The sequence below is a fragment of the Periplaneta americana genome, chromosome 13 (genome assembly GCF_040183065.1).
Source record: "Periplaneta americana isolate PAMFEO1 chromosome 13, P.americana_PAMFEO1_priV1, whole genome shotgun sequence".
In the NCBI taxonomy this organism is placed as follows: domain Eukaryota; kingdom Metazoa; phylum Arthropoda; class Insecta; order Blattodea; family Blattidae; genus Periplaneta; species Periplaneta americana.
The window spans coordinates 9,574,152-9,594,989 of NC_091129.1; the positions used below are offsets into that span (position 1 = coordinate 9,574,152).

At 36.0% G+C, this 20,838-nt stretch overlaps 1 protein-coding gene across 1 annotated transcript in view; it reads right to left on the bottom strand.

The window, feature by feature from the left end:
- Positions 1-2,153: 2,153 nt before the first annotated feature.
- The window catches only part of LOC138711733 (glucose dehydrogenase [FAD, quinone]-like), a 30,489-nt gene continuing 11,804 nt past the window's right edge, over positions 2,154-20,838 (bottom strand). The window contains exons 2-4 of the mRNA XM_069842898.1: positions 16,728-16,900; positions 12,764-13,016; positions 2,154-10,612 (exon numbers count right to left, since the gene is read on the bottom strand). Of these exons, the coding sequence (XP_069698999.1) occupies positions 9,105-10,612; positions 12,764-13,016; positions 16,728-16,900 (1,934 nt within the window). The 3' untranslated portion in view covers positions 2,154-9,104. The remainder of the gene's footprint in view (positions 10,613-12,763; positions 13,017-16,727; positions 16,901-20,838) is intronic.

Sequence of the window (20,838 nt, forward strand, 5' to 3'; positions counted from 1 at the left end):
TACAATCCCCGACTTGTCTTTCCGTGCTCTGTATTCTAGTAAAATCGAATAGCTCTGAAATATTGTAGGCAACAAACCAATTACTTTATTTAAAGAATTTATTATGATTTTTCGTGCATTAATAAAGTTTTAATTGCTGTTTTTACAAATTTTCACTGGTTTTACTATTAATAGGACGAAATATTGTTTGTTTTTATGATAAAATGAAAATGTTCATTATTATTTGTTATAATGAGGCTAGAATCATAATTATTGTATTTTCTTTATGTTATTTTTTATGTATTTGTGAGTAAATTACTTTAGATTTGGAGTTACGAAGTTTATAATTACAAATTATAGTTTTTTTATGTTATTCGTTTACGACAATTGGAAAACAAGTTTGGTTACTACCCGACTGCACACGTTAGTCGTTCTTGTTCATTGACATTGAGAGCTGCGCTACTACTTTTAATTCGGTGGAGATATAGTCAAAGCTCACACAACTTAACAGTTTCGGTACCAACTTCCTAGCCCTGATTATGAAGCTTACAAAATATGATTCTTCCGTTGTTTAATTTGTGCCTTACCGTAAACTGGGGTTACTTTGAACACGGAGGAAACTTTGAACATTTTTTTCAGAAAATCATATTTAGCTTTCTACATGCTGTACTTGTGTTATAAAAGGGGGTAAATTACCATAAATCATTCTCATACCAAATTTACCTCCATTTATAGTAAGTGCAGCATGTAGAAACCTACATATGATTTTCTGAAAAAATGTTCGAAGTTTCCTCTGTGTTCAAAGTAACCCCAGTTTACGATATTTAAAATATTGATTCCATTTATCTATTTAATTTCATATTAGTGAGTTTTATGTCACAACCATTTTAATTAAAGTGATATTATTAATAAAGAAATAATCATTATTATTATTAATCTAATGAGATGTCGTGTATAATGCATGAACAGTAGGAATTTCAACGTAAACGAACTGAAGAAGCATAATATTACTCAGGAATGTTTATACCCTGCACTAGTGGCCCATTTTGCACTCTCTTTACATTGTAAATAATTATCTTATTGAATAAGCAACCAATACCAGCGGGTAGCGTTTGTGTGCAGAGCATGCTGTACACATGAATAGTTATAACTGGGTATGACTTCTACTGCTCTTACCGCGGCGATGGGTTGTGAGGTATAAATATTTAAATAGCATTCACTACCCTCCCTATGAGAAATAGAATCATGACAACTGATTCACATGTAGGAACAGTGTAAAAATATATACAAAAATACAATATCATAACCATTCTGTGATACACAGGAATGGTATAAGATCTTTAACATTGCACACCCAACGAAGTTTCGATCCAGAAATTGAAGTCTCTTTTTTATCTTCTGGCTTTAAGAAATACATAACCTTGTGTTAATTTCGTAACTATCAGTAACGTTTATACCGACTGATTCCTCAAAGGTATTTTTGAAATACTAGGTGGTGAAAGACAACGTTATTTGGAATAAAGAACGTAAATAAATAAATCCATTATTTGGAATAGTTTTCGAAATAATTACAGTTGAAATACTCTAGCATATGATGTCGATTACCGTGTATAGCAAACTTTCTTTACCTGTCCATACGTCATGTATTAACAAGAGTTACAACTGTTTGAGAACGCTGCCACGTATGCTTAACTTTGGATGGAGGACACTTTGAATAGATCTGACTCTGCAGTACGATAAATGTTGTATACTGCTGGTATGAACGGGTATTTTCTAAGTAACAGTAACATAGTATATTACGATACAAGGTTTACAAAATCCAGGAAATATTTCCTCGTTTTTCAATTTCCGAGATTTTGTAATCCACTTTACAAACGTATATTGTACAAAATATTTTGCACGGTCATATTTTTAAAATTGCAAATACGATATATCGATCGTCTGGTTCAAAAGTGCGACAACTAAAAAAAAAACAAGTTTTGAGATACCTTCAGTTGAAAGTTTCAAATAAATCACTTAGAAAGAACAGAGTTCTGGTTCATAACCACGACAATTAGAAATGAGTCAGTATTCAGGACGAGATTATCACAATCTTCCAGTTCATTATTAATACGTTTCGAAATGTACTAATAATGAATTAGTAAAGTCCATAGTTATAATTACTTCTAAAGCAGTTTATTTAGTTTTTTTTCTTTTTGGTTGTAAATATGACTTACCTCAATACTGAATCGGAAAGATCTCCGATTTCAGTAGTATAAATAACTAAAAAATGGCAATTTTTGAGCTGTCGCACTTTTGAACTGGACGATTGATATTTTGCATTGAAAATTAAGGGAAGTACTATTCCAAAGCCTTCGCAAAACTGCACTGTAATGGTAACTAAGTAACAAAAGTGCACTGTAATGGGTCTATTTCAGTATAGTTTTATATTATAAAGAATGGTTTCCCTAGCAACAAGTTTCTGTGTGGGAATTATAACTTACAAGGCCTATCAACAGTAGTTGTAAATATACCAAAAAACACGATCGTGCAGAAAAGTATTTAGTGATATTTTAACATTGTTCTGATGTTATCAAGTCTTAAATTAATTGCAACCCTACGTATTGGGAATCGTATCTTAATACCACTATGTTTCCAATTGAAGCTCTAACATTCTAAATGTCCTAAGTGCCAGATTTTCAAATTTAATTGTATTCAGTCCAAGGGAGGAACATCCATATGAGAATATCATACTAAATTGTCTTTGTCGTAGCTCAATTGTAAGTGACTCATTCGTGTTGTAGGTATCTCAACTTGCATTTCGCAGTGTGTTTTTCATCAGTGTCTTAGAAAATTGTTTTTGGCACTTAGCACATTTAGGCTCGGTTTCTTCAACCTTTGTTAAATTATAACACTGTGTTATTCCATTTTAACTGTAAACTTAACAGTTGAAGCATTTCTTCAACTACTGTTAGTACTAACAGGCTGTTAAAACATATGTTAATTTAACTGTCCAATTTCATGCAGTTAAATCATTGAACTCTCTGTTAGCATAGAAGTATTCAGTATGGCTGGTGTGTTAGATGCTGAACTTATATATCTGGATTATTTAGAAAATGATATCCATGAATACATAAACAGAGAGGATGATATCTGTGATTTGACAGACCAGAAGTTCATACAAAGGTATAGGCTATTTTCTGCCAAGCCTCACTTTTCGCTTTCAACTTAGATCCGTTTGTTTGTTTATTCTCATTAATTGGTTTATACTGCGAAGTAATTTCCAGCAGAAGGTTTCTTTCGAACGAAGAGAAATTAGTCCCACGATTTCTTTTTGTTCCAGTGTTTTCCATTTCATAACAGCAATACCAATACGCCGCTCCACGCTATTGTGATACAGACGAGGAAAGAAGCAGAAATCAAACCTGAGAGAATAGAAACACTTCTATCCTCTCTGACTCAAATAATGGAAACAAGCGAGAATCGCAATTGTCAGAGTTCAGAAAAAAGAAGTGAGTCTATACTTGGTTATAGGTTATGGTTAAACTCTAGAATCTCTGGTCCTAACAGAGAGTTAACAAACAGAATGTTAAAATGCGAAATGTAAAGTTGAAGAAACGCAATATTTTTAACAGCAATTCATACTTTTAACTTACAGTTAATTAACGCTATGTTAGATGCATTTTAACAAAGGTTGAAGAAACCGGGCAATAGAATGTTAGATACTCAATTGTACTTCAAAATACTGCATATCTGGAACGTTGCCGTATTATTAAAAAAAAAAAAACTTGTGTAGTATATTTTCTGTTTCAAATGGCCATATCTTTCACCACCTCACATTTCACAAAAAAACCTCGTGAATCATCCTTCATTTCGCTTCACATTGAATTATGATGTTGCTGTAATTACTGTTTAACAATCTTGGGGTAGTCAGACCTTTTTACTCTTGTAACTTCCTAATGTCTTACAAAGTTTTCAATATCTGGACCCACGTCCCTTCGTAGAATGGCAACATAGCCTAAGGTTGTAGACGAAGACAAGAATGTACCCAGGGTCAAAATCACTTCGAATTGGGAGGTGCAAACCACTTAACCGGAGTAAGAGCCCAGAGACACAAGCTCGGGAAGGAGAGAAAACTGATATCTTCATGCACACTGTTAACTTCTTCAACAGCTTTACATGGTAAGCCATATGCTTACCACGTTTGGTAAGCACATATACTTACCATGTTCCGTTGAAGAAGTTTACAGTGTGCCTGAAAATTTCAGTCTTCACTCGGTTCACGCGCTTGTGTCTTTGTGTCCTAACTCGGTTTGGTAGTTCGCCAACCTTGTATTTATCTCCATTTTGTTTCTTGACAACCAAGAATTACTTTCCTCCCCTTCTCTTTCCATGCAGATTAATAGGAGTGGTGATTTTTCGTACGAGTGATAAAATATGAAATGACTCTAAAGGGCTGTGCTTTTGTATTTTCATTTTTTACGATTGTGTATCTCTTTTAGGCCCAGTTGTATGATCACAGAATAAATCTTGGAATAGCTATTCATGGAATAGCCTAACTATAGAATAAATGGAGTATCGTGTTGTATGACGTTAGTTTATTCCAAGGTTATCTATTCCATAGTTAGCCGAATTGGAACAGAGATTGGCAATATTTTAGATGGTGTTTTGTTTATAAAGTACATTCAGAATACCAGTAATTGTTGAAATTTATTTTCTGAACATATAATTATTTTGTGTGCAAATTTTGTTATAAAGAAATGAGTAAATCAAAATAATTTAGAAGACAAAATTAGTAGATAGAAGATTACACTTAAGCTAGTTGTGATAGTGAATGACTATAAGAACGTGCTAGAAAGCGAAAACTGACGCCATAACTTTTAAATAAAAGACAAGAGCATGGGAGTCTATAGCTAGGTTATAATAATTCAAAACGTAATACTGATATAATATTGTGCTATGAATTTGCTTAAATTTAATTTTAATTATTTAAAAAATTACAATTTCTTTATAATGATGAAATTGTGAACTATTTTTACCTGTGTGTTATATGTTCCAATAATCATCAATCAATCCCAGCACGCTTTAAGCAGCGTCCAGTTTTAGACGGAATCTGGCCAGAAATTCTTCATTGTTACACTCGTTTAATAGATAAAGTCTGTGCCTTATTTTATTTGTTTTCGCACTCTCAAAATGTAATTCATCATCACTGTCAGAGATTCATGTCTAATACTGCTGCCATTTTGTATTTTATTCTCTAGATATAAATTTAACAACTACCGAAAGCATGGAATAGCTTATTCGGAAGTTATCCTCCAAATAATGCATTATTCCAAGTTCGTACAACACATTTCTCGTATAACCGTGGAATTAATTTTAACAGGACTTTATTCCGTGTTCGTACAACTGGACCTTAATGAACTTTGAATATGCTGTAAAATGCGAAATTTACTCAAAATGCGAAATGTGAACTAAAATATTATACAGGACGATTCATTATTACGTGTAAATACTTTGTGTGTGTATTGTAGAGGTGAAACTAAGACTAAGGGTTGTATTCATAAACGAGATTTTGGCTGAAGGCTTCCCAAAGTCGACTTTCATAGTAAAGTTTAACTTTGTTAAAAGTCCTGTTCATAGACAATACTTCTGAGAATTTGACTTTCACTTTGGTAAGTCGAGATTTGACGATCTTGTTCTAATGTTGGCAATCACAATCATAGCCTTCTAAACGAATTAAATTAATGAATAGCTGAAGTAGAGTAGGCATTGCCACAATAAAAGACATCTTTTGAGTCTCAAATCAGTGAAACAATTGAACATCGGCAGACGTTAAGCGATTGTTGCAGGAGTATATAATATTATTTCAATGTAAAATCATTGTGAATACGTGAAAGATAAGATGCCACCAATGACAGATTATGAAAGAGACATGCTACTAGAACTGGTGAAGACGTATGAAGAATACAATTAAATATACAAAATCAATAGTAAACCATTAATCCTTATACCCATAGAGCAATATCGAAGTGAAATAAGAGTATTATTAATGGAACAGGTAATCCTTTTTTATTATTCTATTATTCATCAGTGCATGTTGAAGCGGATGTTATTTAATACGGTCTATTTTTCAAATCTGTATCTTGATTTGAATTCATTATCTCTATAAAATTCAACAGAGTTTTGCACATGTCTAATAATACGCCGAGAAACATGAGCAGCTTCAATAATTTCCTGGATGTTATCAATCTTCTCGGCAAATATAACAATTCCCCAAATATCAGCCATTTTTCTTATATCCAGGAATGAAAGTCAAAGTCAAAGTCTAGATTTTTGGCGACTTCGAAGTAAAGTCACGATCGAAGTTTACTTTCGTCAAAGTGTCGACTGTGAATAGGAAGATGGGAACTTTATACTTTCCAAAGTCAACTTAGGTCCAAAGTATCGTCTATGAATACGACCCTAAAACGTTCTATACAACTTTTTCTCAAAACCTTTAATTCCAGAGTTCCAGTAGATGGCACCTACGTCATAGTAACTGCATGGGCATTACTGTTCTCCCACACATTTGGAGCGGTATTGTGGGGAATCAGTTACTCGGACCTCGAGTTCACCTCTGCGGTTGACTGGGGAAGTCTACCGCGCATTCTTGGAATGCGAATTGCATGGTCTGCTACATGATATCCCTTTTCCAACGCGAGTGAACTTATGGTTTATGCACAATGGTGCTCCTGCGCATTTCTGCCGCAACGTAAGGGCGTATCTCGATGCTGCTTATCCAGGTCAATGGATAGACCGTGCAGGGCCAGCTCCTTGGCCAGCCAGATCACCGGACATGAACCCTCTGGACTTCAAGTTGAGGGACAGCACTTTGAACATGCATTACAATAAGAAATGTGCAAATGTGTAAAGTCTAGAAGAAATTGCTTTACATTCTTTACTGTGTTTGGTTTTAGTTCACAAAACGTGCATAAGTGGACTGCCGAGGATATGGGCTTAGTGACTTCGGTTGTTTTTGTATTGAAGTCCAAATGCACTGTACGAAAGTGATAATTAGGTTAAATTTGGCGTGTTACCCTTTCTTTGTTTGGGACCGCAAGTTCCACGCAAAATGGCGTTAACTCTGGAATTAAAGGTTTTGAGAAAAAGTTGTATAGAACGTTTTGGTCTTAGTTTCACCTCAACATTACGCACACAAAGTATTTACACGTAATAATGAATCACCCTGTATTAACCTAGAGTTCACGTTTTCCTTTAAACCGCTGAATGATGAATGTATAAATTCTATAAAATGGTAAATCTTAATATCAAATTGGTATATTTATAATTTCAGACAGCTAAAAATCACCACCCCTATTAATAAGTAAGTGGATACAGTTCTGAAATGTCGTCCATAACCTATATTGCTACCCGTTCTGGGATTTTTTAAACATATGTGTATGTAGACTATATGATTGTCATATTATTTATTGAAATAGTTTAATCAATATTCTTTGTTATGAAAAATGAATAAGCTTACTTGTACTTCAGAGTTATCGATTAGTATTGTAAATCAGACGTAACTCCTTAATTAAATTTTATTGGCACATATTGATTGTACCTTTACGATAACGTAAAGCTGTTAATGACAATAAAATCGGATTTCATTAAATTCCATTGCTTTATCATATTCCATATCCGTGAGTGACTTGTTTCCCTCCCCCGTATACCTCATTATTAAAAGGTATGGAATATTCTATGGTGTCCATAACTATAATTAAGTTCTTTTATCTCTGACTAATCTTAATTTTCAATCAATGTATTAAAGAAATAGGGTAAACGCGGGCGAATCGGATTGGAGGATGAATCGGATCAGTTAATATAAATTGCTGGTCCTAGAGTGCGCTAGTGAGTTCTTGCTGATACCATCCTCTGAAGTCAAAGAATGCTAGTATTTGAGTTCGATGACCATAAGAAGTTGGCGTGTGTATGACCTGCTGGTGATAAATAGACTACTTTTTATAAGTTTGAGGTACGAGATGCTCTGAATTTGCCATTTTGTTATTTTTTAGCTCTGGATTAAACAATTTTTTGAACACACATTATTAAAAGTTACGCAACAAGTTATGTAGTAGGAAAGAACAGTCTGTCTTGATTATATAACCTCACCTGATGTTCTCATTTATTTGCTGCCAGTGCTGCCAATTTGCAAATATGTATTTCTGTGCATGTGCGGGCGAAACGGATCAGTGAATGGCGGGTAGTTTGAATTGCTTATTTTATATAGAAATGGCAATATTGTATTTTTTTTTAATTCCGGATGGGTAGACTTCAGCACGAGGGAGACCCAGACAAATTGCTTGTCTTCTCACTTCAGCAGAGAATATAGCACAAATGAAGAAAAAGCAAGAATTAAAAAACGAGAAGATAAATAGTAAGAAAGGATGCAGAATGAACAGAAAAAATGTGCAAAGAGAAAGTGAGGACATGATTGAGATTAACGATAGTGATGATGATGATGATGATGATGATGATGATGAGGAGGAGGAGGAGGAGGAGTATGAGGATGTGGTTGTAGAAATAGACAATGAAGGGAGTGATATTAGCCAATTGTGTATGTTGAAATATTCTGATCTCAAATCTGTGAAGAAAGGAGAATGGATCCAGTGTCAACGTAAGGGTGAATGGTACCACGAGGTGTGTGTGGGAGCTAAGGGAAGAAAGACATTTATCTGTGGAAAATGTGTTTGAAAACAGAGAAACTAAGAAATGTGATTTTGCTATTACTGAGCTTCTAATTTTATATCTTACAGCATGAATAATAAGTTTCCACTGCTTTTTCTTTCAGTCCGATTCACCCGCAATACCAATCCTATTCACCCGACACTGGAGGATGATTCGGATCAATTTTAACAACCAATTAAATTGAAGAAAAATAAAACATAATAACTATTTCTGACAGACTGTTGCTTCAGACTTAAAGTTAATGAAATTATCTTTCAGCGGACAGTAAGAGACGCAAGAATTAACAGCGTATTACCACTTTTATTTATAATTATTTTAAAAATGATCCGATTCACCCGCGTTTACCCTATTTAAAATGATTTCAAAGAACTCTGAGATGTGAAGTGATTATGTAGTGGTGTTTCGCATTGTGTCTGAACGTGTTAATGAACCACCGAGTGGGAAGGTTTTTGTTTTAAATTCAGTTCGCATTCCCGAGAAGTGCTGGACTTCTTACATGTACTAGCTCTATATCCTGGTTGCCAATCGTTCTTTATCAAATCGGACCCTTTTTCTGCTAGCATGACAATTGAGGATATAGGATTGCTGTTCGGAACGTACGGGAAACTTGATGCATCTATAACCCGCAAGTTGGGAATTCCGTGAACTCTCAGCTGAGGATCTATGACGGCAGTAGCATCTCCCGCAGGTCCCATCTTGCATGTTCCAGCCTGATGGTTTTCTGGTCCGGTGTGTCTCTGCACGAGGCATTTCCAGTACTCGTCAGATCCAAATGGTGGCCCTTCGCATCCCTCAGCAGGCGTGGTGATTAGCTCGAAACCCCACCGTTGCAGAGCTTGTGTTTGAGTTAATTCTATTATCAGTTTAATTCCGTCGACCAATACGTCCACATCGTGCTCATCGGAGAAGTAGTTGGCGTAGATGAGTGGATAGTCCAGGGGATCTTTGCTCTTAAGGGTGAGATATCCTTTACTTCTCGGTAGTATGTTTGTGGGTCGTGCGTTGATGTAACGTTTTCCGCAGTTATCTGGGCCTAATTGGCCATTCGTGCATTCGTCGTCCAAGCCTGTCCTACTGCATCCTGCCAAAAACCCATCAAAGAAGACTTGAAGATCCGGGACGCCGTCTGTTGCGTATTTGGACAGAAGAAATCCTGTGGTCTGCGTGAGTCCAGTCCCAGACATGGGTCCCGTGTGCGTTTCTAAGAAATCGCTCAGTGTTTCTAAGGTAAGCATCTCATAACTCGTGTCGTTGATTAAGAATCCCAAGCCTGCTGATACGTGGTTATGGAGATTCTGCCCTACGGGAAGATCCTGGATCACCTCGATGCCAAGTGCCTCCAGATCCGCAGTCGGGCCTACGCCGGAAAGGAGGAGGAGCTGTGGAGAACCTATGGCACCAGCAGATAAAATGACCTCTTTTTTCGCATACACTGTCTTCTTAGCCCCATTCTTGTCTATGAATTCCAGTCCTGTGGCTAATTTCGTGTTCTGATCGATAATGATTTTGGTAACGTGAGAGTCGATGGCCACGTCCAGATTTTCTCGCTGATTTGCCTTCCGCAGGTACATTCTTGAGGTGCTGCCTCTCAAACCGTCTTCGACCATCATCTGAGCTATAGCCACCCCCGTCTGATTCAACCCGTTCAAATCTCCTGTTCTATAGCCTAATTCTACGCCGGCTTCAGCTATCGCTTCAGCCAGAAGGGGATGATGTGGAAAATACTGGACTACAAGAGGGCCTTCAAACCCGTGGTAACCTTCCTCGAGCTCGCCGGAGTCCTTATTATTTTCTGCTTTGATGAAGTAAGGCAGAACATCTTCGTAGCTCCACCCCTCATTACCTGCTTGGGCCCAGTCATTGTATATTTTCTGGTTCCCTCTGGTGTACATCATGCCTTGCATCCCTCCCGTTCCTGAGACCATTTTTCCTGTGGAAGAATACATCAAGTTTATAAAGTAACAATGCCTTCGAGTAACTCTTCTTCCTCTAATTATGTTGCAAAAACGTATAATCAAAATTTGTTTGAAAAGGCGACTGGATTATCCAACAAATTTGATCCATTCCGAATTGAATGTTTTTAGAATTGACCAAATTTATAAATACTCTTTAATGAAATGATCATAATACAAGACGAAATGAAATTCTTAATTTAGTTGAACCTAAATGTTTCACATCTGCTGCTTTACTACACAGTACAAATTATGGTCCACGTCTATATAATTCGATAATAAAATTTCATCCAGAATTGACTACTTTAAGCAATGAAATTTTCAGATCTAGAATTAAAAAAATTATATGACAGACTTCTCTGTATTATATTATGTACCATGTATTGTAAAACAAGTTCATTTCTATACTAAGTATATTTTCTCTATCTTATCTTGGTTACTATATCAACATGACCTGTACTAATTATACTACTAATAATAATTTAATATTAATCCACCAATCTCAACATCGTCCCTTTTTTCACTCAGTTATTACTAGTATTATTATTACGTACATTATTATTATTATTATTATTATTATTATCATCATCATCATCATCATCATCATCATCTTTATGTGACTTTTTTCTGAAGTATTTTGTCTACAAAGTATGTATATCTATGTAACGGAACTGTCCCCGAACACGAGCTTTGCTCTTTCGGGATACTTTAATGTAACGTTTTTATGTATATGTTATTATTAAATAAATCTAAATATGAACAGGGTCAGAAGCAAAGGGGTACAAGTGACATTTCTAAGAACATGAGTTAAGTGCATCCAGGGTAAACTAAAGCATTCGAAATTGTAATGGCAAAGGAATACATGTTTTAATCATATCACACACTAAAAGATTTCACGGAACTTAAGAAAGCATAAGTAAGTAGGCCTACATGTTTATCGTTCTGGTTCATTGACAATAACTACTTTTCATTCGGTAGAGATATAGTGCAAACTCACACATCTTAACAGTTTTGGTACCAATTTCCTAGCTCTGGTACTAATGCTAAATAAATGTAATAATTATGTCATCGTTCTTGTTACTTGTGAGCCTTGTTATGCGTAACATGGATCAGTTGTATCTCCACACACATATTGGAAATTGTACACATGTTTATAGGAACTTTTTGTTCAGAATACTCTACCACTCTCTAAAATATTTACTTTTCCTCGCGATCACCCTGTATGAATAGCGAATGACGTAATAGATCAGTTTTTAGTTGGGAAGTAAACAGCCTAAAGGCTGGTTCACAATAAACCGGGAAAGGAAACGACAACGGAAACGAGAACGGAAATAATGTTAAAATAAATGTATTCAAGTGCGAGCATTCACAATTAACTACTGGGTGTTCATTTCAAAGTGTGTCATGACGTCACTGTTGTTGGGTCACCGATATGAAGCGAGTTTCAGCTTCTATGTTAGAGAAGTTTCCTATTATTTAAGGCGTTCTTCAATCTGAACTTGAGAACGTGTACGGTATAACTTGAACGTCGTAGCAACAGATGGCGGTCTGTACGGTCTGTGTGCTACCATAACCTCTTTCGAACTGTGTTTTGCGCCGGCAAGTCGTACGCAGGGTATTTGTTATCATCGGTTGCGTACGGTAACATTCCACAACACAAAGCAAATGCTCCGTGTCCATGTTGACCGTCCAAGTTAATGTCAACAAAACGTAAGTGATCGTCTTAACCCTCTCCCCATATCCCGACAGTACGTATTTCCAAACAGTTCACATTCCTGCCACTACCGGCGTTACCGTACGTATCGGCACGTACTCTTCAGAATGAACGCCGTCCTTGCTAGGCAACTTCTCTGCCTCTTAGGTTATACACCTCTGCGGAAGTGTAGGAAGATTGAATTCTCTAAGCTCATCGGCTAGCCACATGACGGCATACAGCGAGCCATGACACATTTTGAACTGAACACCCAGTATTGTGAATGCTCACATTTAAAGACATTTATGTTAACAATATTTCCGTTCTCGATCTCGTTATCGTTTCCTTTTCCGGTTTATTGTGAATCAGCCTTTAGAAATTACTAGTGACATAGGACGAACACTCGTGTGGTGTGAAGACATCGTGCGCGTCTCACCTCTGGGCCAGTTGCAGATTCCTCCTTTGGCAAGGCAGGCGAAGTTCTCCGGCTCTGTCTTGTACTTCCAGTCGAGCTGTGTCCCCACGGCAGCCACGGCGAAGGCAGGAGGTAGCGTGCCGGTGGGCTCCTCCGGGCCGGCCTCCAGCAGCAGCACCTTCCAGTCCGGGTTCTCGCTCAGTCTCGTTGCCACCACTGGCCCTGCCACTCCGGCACCAACCACCAGAAAGTCGTACTCAGCGTTGTCTATTCCCTGCATTCAAACAAGCGTTGTCTATTTTTACGGGCAATTTATTCCACTCAGATGTGCTGGCAGGGCTTCGAGGGCCATGTGCCCTATAAACCGTGTCCGGGCTGAAGGTACTTATAAATAGGGACCGGATTTTTATGTAATTACATAGTATATTCCTTTCAACCTAACCGTATATAAATAACAAGTTTTTTTTTTATAATACGGCAATGTTCTAGAGATGCAGTATTTTGAAGTACAATTGAGTATACTGGGGACAGAACATCTAGAAGCTTGGAGACGGTTACTTTTACTGTCCGACCACCCCCTCCTCCCGCACTAGCAGGTACGGTACCATTCAGCTGCAAAACATTTTCTGAACAGACGTTATTGTATTGTGAGAGCGCGGCTGGATCAGTGAAATTAGATGGTCAACGTTTTCAGTTTGTAGTGCAACGAACAATTCTGCTGTGTGTGGGTTCTTCTGTAGTGACGTCACTGAAGTCTCTAGTTGTTCTGTCCCCGGTGTACCTAACATTCTACATGTGCTAAGTGCCAAAACCGATTTTTTAAAACTCATAAAGTGCTTCAAGGGGGGGGGGTAAATATGTAAAAATATGTAGTATCGAATTTTTATTTTAAAATTGAGTTCACTGTGGAGTGATGAAGCGTTTCCCAAATAACTAAAAAACCATCCAACATTCTGTGATGAAATTTTTTGTGTGTCTTTATGCATGTCATATCTAAAATACGATGCAAGATCACTTCTCTACCTTTGATAGATTGTCTGATAAAAAATAAATTCATTTAAAAAGTGGTCAAATATCAGTACAAAACAAAAAAAGTATATTATTTATTAAGGAATGCAGTTGAAGGAGCATGATATTGTAAACATGAGTTTAAGTAATGAAATAAAAGAGAGAGAACATGAAAAAATTAACAAATTTATGAGTTATGAGGGAAACTCTTCATCACTGCTCAGTAAACTGTCACCATTTTGAATTTTGAAAAAAAAAATAAATAAATAAATAATTTTTTTAAATCGTAAAATATTTTTTTTCATGAAGGACAGTGTTTCACACATACTAATTTTCATTATTGTACAAGATACAGTAATGGAGGAAAAAAATGTTGAATATTTGCAAAAATTTCACTGCTGTAAACTGTACCTAACCCCTTAAATAACTGTTCGTATTAGTTCTTCTTGGCATGGCAGAATTGCAGAATGTTTGAAGTGCTGTTTGCAGACTTAATGAACTGATTATGAAATTAATGGTTTTCAAGTATTTTCAAGGATAATGGGAGGACTTATTTAATTAATTGCAATTGATTAAATTTTTTTTATAAGGCCACGTTTTCTTGGTCGGCTACGGGCACTCATTATGAAAGAAGCCACTTTTCAACGTAATAAGAATCACAAAAGCCTTATCTTCACCAATAACATTCTTACACGACTCATTTCATTTAAAGTTTTCTGTCAAACGAAGGCAACAATCTCAAACGTATATCCCGTGAAACAAACGAAAGAAGAAAAAAACCCAAAAAGAAAAAAAAATATATATATATATGCCTATAACTTAACATCCAAATTTTAACCATCACGACGTTGATAGCTTTCCATTGTGACATCACACAATCTCATAGGTTTTATAAATTTCTCAAAATTTTCATGCGAAATTCAAATTAAATATATAGATGATGTAGAAATGTAGACCTACTTTCATTTGTTCATATTTAAATACACAATAGCAATACAACGTTTGACTTCGAAATTCTACATACGCCCAGCTTAAACATTCTTGCATTCTTGTATTCATTCGTGAGAAATTAAATATGTCGTATCATTTTCATAAATTTAACAGATTATAGTGTTTCCTTCTGAATTTCGTTAACAACATTGCACTAAGTATTCAGTATTGAACATATTAATACAATTTATATGCAGGGAATTTTAAAAAGAAATTAAACAAGTTCCTATTATACAGGGTGATTCACGAGGATTTACCGTCACTTACGGAGCTTATTTCCGAACACATTCTGAGCAAAAAATGTCATATAAACATGTTTCCTAATCTCAATATGTTAGACTAATTTGAATTTGTTTGTAAAATAAGTTTTTTCTTTAATTTTAAGGGCAAAAAAATATTACAGATAAAGAGAGAACTATTCAGGAGTATCATTTCTTTAATTATTTAGTATTTTGAAGCTAAAAATATGTTGTGATTTCCATAGTTGCTTCCTACAGAATTTTTTTATTTTATTTTTAACTACAAAATTACATTTTTCTTACGATTTATCACAAAAATTGTTACCAATCACACCATTCTTGTCAATTCTTCGAGACTGTACATTAAGATGTATAATTAATCAAGTTACTAAAGTCGTATGATTTGTAACAATTTTTGTGATAAGTGCGTAAGAATGATGTAATTTTTAGTTAAAAATTGAAAAACAAAATCTGTACAAAGCAACTGACATCACATTTTTAGCTTCAGAACACTAGCCAATTAAAGATATGATACTTCTGAATAGTTCATTCTCTATTTGTAATATTCTTTTACCCTTAAAACTAAAGAAGTAAGGTATTTTAATAACAACTTCAAATTAGTGTAACCCTGAAAATATTGAGGTTAGGTCAAATGTTTATATGAAATTTTTTGCTCAGAATGTCTTCGGAAATAAGCTCCGTAAGGGACGGTAAATCCTCTTGAATCACCCTGTATAATGCATTATATCTTTAATCTGAACACTTAGCCGTGAATTCATATACTTGGGTTGGATAAAAAGTAAAGGAAACAGTTCGATATTTCTGACATTGCTTTATTCACAGGAGTACAACATTTACGTACCTTCTATATAGTCGCCCCCCTTATTTATTACCTTTTGACAAATGTTTGGAAGGCATCGTACACCATCAGCGCGTCCATCTTTGTTGATGTTCCGTATTGACCGCCCTAAAACTCGGATAAGTTCATCTCTGGTATTGTACCGGGTCCCTCGCAGTGGTTCTTTCACTTTGGTGAAAAGGTCGTAATCGCATGAATCATATCGGGTGAGTACGGAGGATGTTCCAGAATCTCCCATTGCCAGCGACGCAAGAGGTCCTTGACAGCAGCAGCGGTGTGACTCCTTGCATTATCATGAAGAATGATGGGGTTCTGTACCACCAAGTGTCGTCGTTTTCTCCTGAGGGCTGGACGAAGGTGGTGCTGCAGGAACCTGCAGTAGTAGTCCGCGTTTGCCGTCTGCCTTGGAGGTACAGCGTGGTGCAGTATTACCCCATCAATGGCACACGCCACAATGAACATCACCTTCACAGCACTTCCAACAAGGCCTTCCCGAAACGCTTTAACCCATCGTGCAACTGTGCGATATGGCAACGCTGCATCGCCACATGCTTCACGCAGTCCCTGAAAACATTCTTGTGCACTACGACCTCGTGCCACTTCAATTCTGATCCAGGAACGTTGCTCTAGTTCTGTAAACATGATCTTAGGGCGCTCGCACTATCCCTATGAAAGTCAACGTTCTACACACTGCAGTAGATTGACAGAGTACTGTCGCTGCCGGCTACACTAACTCATCTAACAGTCCTTGTTCATGTCCATACAGCTGGCAACTCTCAAACGCACCATCGTCACGTGACAGCACTGTTACCATTACTTTTTATCCAACCTATGTATTTTTTCAGAAGTTAAAGCTATGCGTTGTAAGTTATAACGAAGTAACACTTACGTCAATGAATTCTTGGCCCGCACGGTTACAGGGGTCTGCGATGCTGGTTTGCGACCTGAGCAGGAATTCCACCAGCCCCATGAAGACAGTAAATGTTGCGCCACATGTCCCCGACAGGAACTCCGTGTCTTGGAATGTGCAGTTGCAGCACGACCCCGACATTGTCGCTGTCACTGTGTGTCAGACATTTTGAAAATCGTCACATTTTCATTGTTAATTAAAATACAACGTAGTATTCATAAAATTTTCAAATTTACCAAAGTCAGAAGCAATACCAGTAAGAAACAAATATAAATGAAGAAAATCATCATCCAAGAAATACAGGGTGATCCACGATTATTTGCCGTCACGTACGGAGCTTATTTCCGAAGACATATAAACATTTGTCCTGATCTCAATATTTTCAAAGTTACATTAATTTGAAGTTGTTAGTAAAAAACTTTTTTCTTTAGTTTTAGGGTGAAAAATATTACAAATAAAGAGTGAACTATTCATTAGTGAAGTTTCTTTAATTGGCTAGTGTTCTGAACCTAAAAATGTGTTATTAGTTGCTTTTTATAGATTTATTTTTCAATTTTCAACTAAAAATGACATCATTCTTACGAACTTAATCATAAAAAATTGTTACAAATCATAGGACTTTAGGAACTTGATTGTTTACACTTTAATTATGCATTCTAATGTACAGTCTTAAATAATTTAAAAGAGTGGCGTCATTTGTAACAATTGTTGTGATAAATGTGTAAGAAAATGTAATTTTGTAGTTAAAAATTGAAAAGAAAAATTTATACGAAACAACTACGGAATGCACAACACATTTTTAGCTTCAGAATACTAGCTAATTAAAGAAATGATAATCCTGAATAGTTCTTTTACTCTTAAAGCTCAAGAAGATTTTGCAAACAACTTCAAATTAGTGTAATTCTAAAAACATTGAGATTAGGATAAATGTTTATATGACTATTTTGCTCAAAATTTCTTCGGAAATAAGCTCCGTGAGGGACGGTAAATCCTCGTGAATCACTTTGTATAACTACATGAGTTAAGATGGTAAGTACAAATCATGCGAAAACGGGATAAGGAAACAATTACGGAAATATATATCTGAAACAGACACCAATGAACGTCGACCTGGTTGGCAAGTTGGTATAGCGCTGGCCTTCTATGCCCAAGGTTGCGGGTTCGATCCCGGGCCAGGTCGATGGCATTTAAGTGTGCTTAAATGTGACAGGCTCATGTCAGTAGATTTACTGGCATGTAAAAGAACTCCTGCGGGACAAAATTCCGGCACATCCGGCGACGCTGATATAACCTCTGCAGTTGCGAGCGTCGTTAAATAAAACATAACATAAGACACCAATGAATGTAATCTTCATGAAGTGCTTTCATATTGGAGGAATTTGAGAACGTGCTCTGAATGAAGACAATGTTTTGTATTGCTACCTATAGAGAAAACTAGAACAACGGTTGAGAATACGTATACTTCACAGAAGTATTGCAAATATATCGCATACTGTATAATCATACTTACTTACAAATGGCTTTTAAGGAACCCGAAGGTTCATTACCGCCCTCACATAAGCCCGCCATTGATCCCTATCCTGAGCAAGATTAATCCAGTCTCTATTATCATATCCCACCTCCCTCAAATCCATTTTAATATTATCTTCCCATCTAAGTCTCGGCCTCCCTAAAGGTCTTTTTCCCTCCGGCCTCCCAACTAACACACTATATTCTGGATTCGCTCATACGTGCTATATGCCCTGCCCATCTCAAACGTCTGGATTTAATGCTCCTAATTATGTCAGGTGAATAATACAATGCGTGCAGTTCTGTGTTGTGTAACTTTCTCCATTCTAATGTAACTTTATCCCTCTTAGTCCCAAATATTTTCCTAAGCACCTTATTCTCAAACACCCTTAATGTATGTTCCTCTCTCAAAGTGAGAGTCCAAGTTTCACAACCATAAAGAACAACCGGTAATATAATTGTTTTATAAATTCTAACTTTCAGATTTTTTGACAGCAGACTGGATGATAAAAGCTTCTCAACCGAATAATAACAGGCATTTCCCATATTTATTCTGTGTTTAATTTCCTCCCGAGTATCATTTATATTTGTTACTGTTGCTCCAAGATATTTGAATTTTTCCACCTCTTCAAATGATAAATTTCCAATTTTTGTATTTCCATTTCATTTAGAAGAGAGACTATGAGAGAAAAACTCAATATTCTTGATTTAAACAATAAAATACAACAGAATTTGGTAGACCATATATCAAGGATGTCCGATGAAAGACTAATAAAACAAAACTTTGATGATGATGATGATGATGATGATGATGATGATGACGATGACGATGACGATGACGATGACGATGACGATGACGATGACGATGACGACCACGGCGACGACAAGTTTGCTGTGAAATTTCTATTATAGATCAACTTTATCAACGAGTAGAGTAAGTACATGATACTTACGCGTATTATGTTGAGTCATTTATTGCACTTGAAACATTTGTATTCTAATTAGATTTATCCATTCTTTCACTTTCGAACACATAGATTTTAATTAATAATGCTTATATAATCACATATTAATGAGTGGTGTTAAATATTTGAAGCAACTCCGAAAGTAGCTGAAAACTCTAAAGGGGTCGCTACCGAAATGACTCCTTCTGAACCTTTGGATTGCCATTTGGTCTGATTGCGTGGAACTGCATAAGTAGATGTGTGACATAAATACTAGCAGCTGTACAGAATATTCAGTCGCATGACTTCTCTCCCTACTGCCTCAATAATTTGACGTCACCCACCTCTGAATGAGGTTGATTAATTTTCGCCACGGTTTGTGTAAGAGTTAGGCTTAAATCATTCACTATGTCAAATATATGTTAATACTCGTTAACTTAGGGTGTAAGTCTGCTATAAGTGGTAACATGAAGTCAGGAGAAGGATAGCAGTGGCTGAGGAAGAGACTGGTGAAGTGCTTTGTGTCGAGTGTAGCATTGTATGGGCCAGAAGCGTGGACATTACGACGAAGTGAAGACAAGAGACTAGAAGCATTTGAAATGTGGATATGGAGAAGGATGGAGCGTGTGAAATGGACGGACAGAATAAGAATTGAAGCTGTGCTAGAAAGAGTAGGTAAAGAAATAATAGAGGACATTCTGTGTTAAAATCAATGTTAGTTATTAAACAAAATGTGGTTTTAAAGGAGTTTGCTAAACTAAAAACTTTTCTGAAAAGAAAGTCGGACTGGTGTAGATTTAAAAAGAGAAAGACTTTTATGAGACAAGAGGTAAGCAAATTTTTACTAGCGCCTGACAGCACATTTATAATGATGACAGTTGTTTCGATAATAGTTTTAACAGAAGCTTGCCGAGATGAACTGATGGACGTGAGAACTGATGATATGATATAAAATATAAAGAATCTTACTTGATAATGAAAGTATCAGACTCAAAAACACGCAGAAATTTGCAGAAAGTGCACATCACTTGTTTCTTGTTTATATAATAATAATAATAATAATAATAATAATAATAATAATAATAATAATAAGAAGAAGAATAATAATAATTTATTTTAGCTGGCAGAGTTAAGGCCGTAAGGCCTTCTCTTCCACTCAATCAGCAGAAAAGTATACATACATATGTATGAACTTACAAAGAATTCAACAATTTGATTTAGATAAGACTTACATGTATACAAGAGTTTTACGAATTAAATAACAAAATACTATGAACTATTAATTAAACACTGAAATACAAACTGTGTAGCAGAATTAAGCTAAAATACATAGAATGTTAATATATTTCAAATAATGTTAGATAATAGGAAGATATTATTATGAGACAATTTTGAAAATACAGCACTATCAGGATGCATGTCTAAAGGAAGGAGTAACAATGTAGACAGTGATAGTTTAAGTCGGTATGATTGGAGTGAAATGCTAAAAAGGTTAGCTTTTAAGCTGTTTTTAAAAGTATTTATTGTCTTGCAGCCCCTAATACATTGTGACAGGGAATTCCATTGTCGCGTGTGGATACTGTAAAAGATAATGAATAACGAGATGTTATATGAAGAGGTATACTTAACGCGCCACA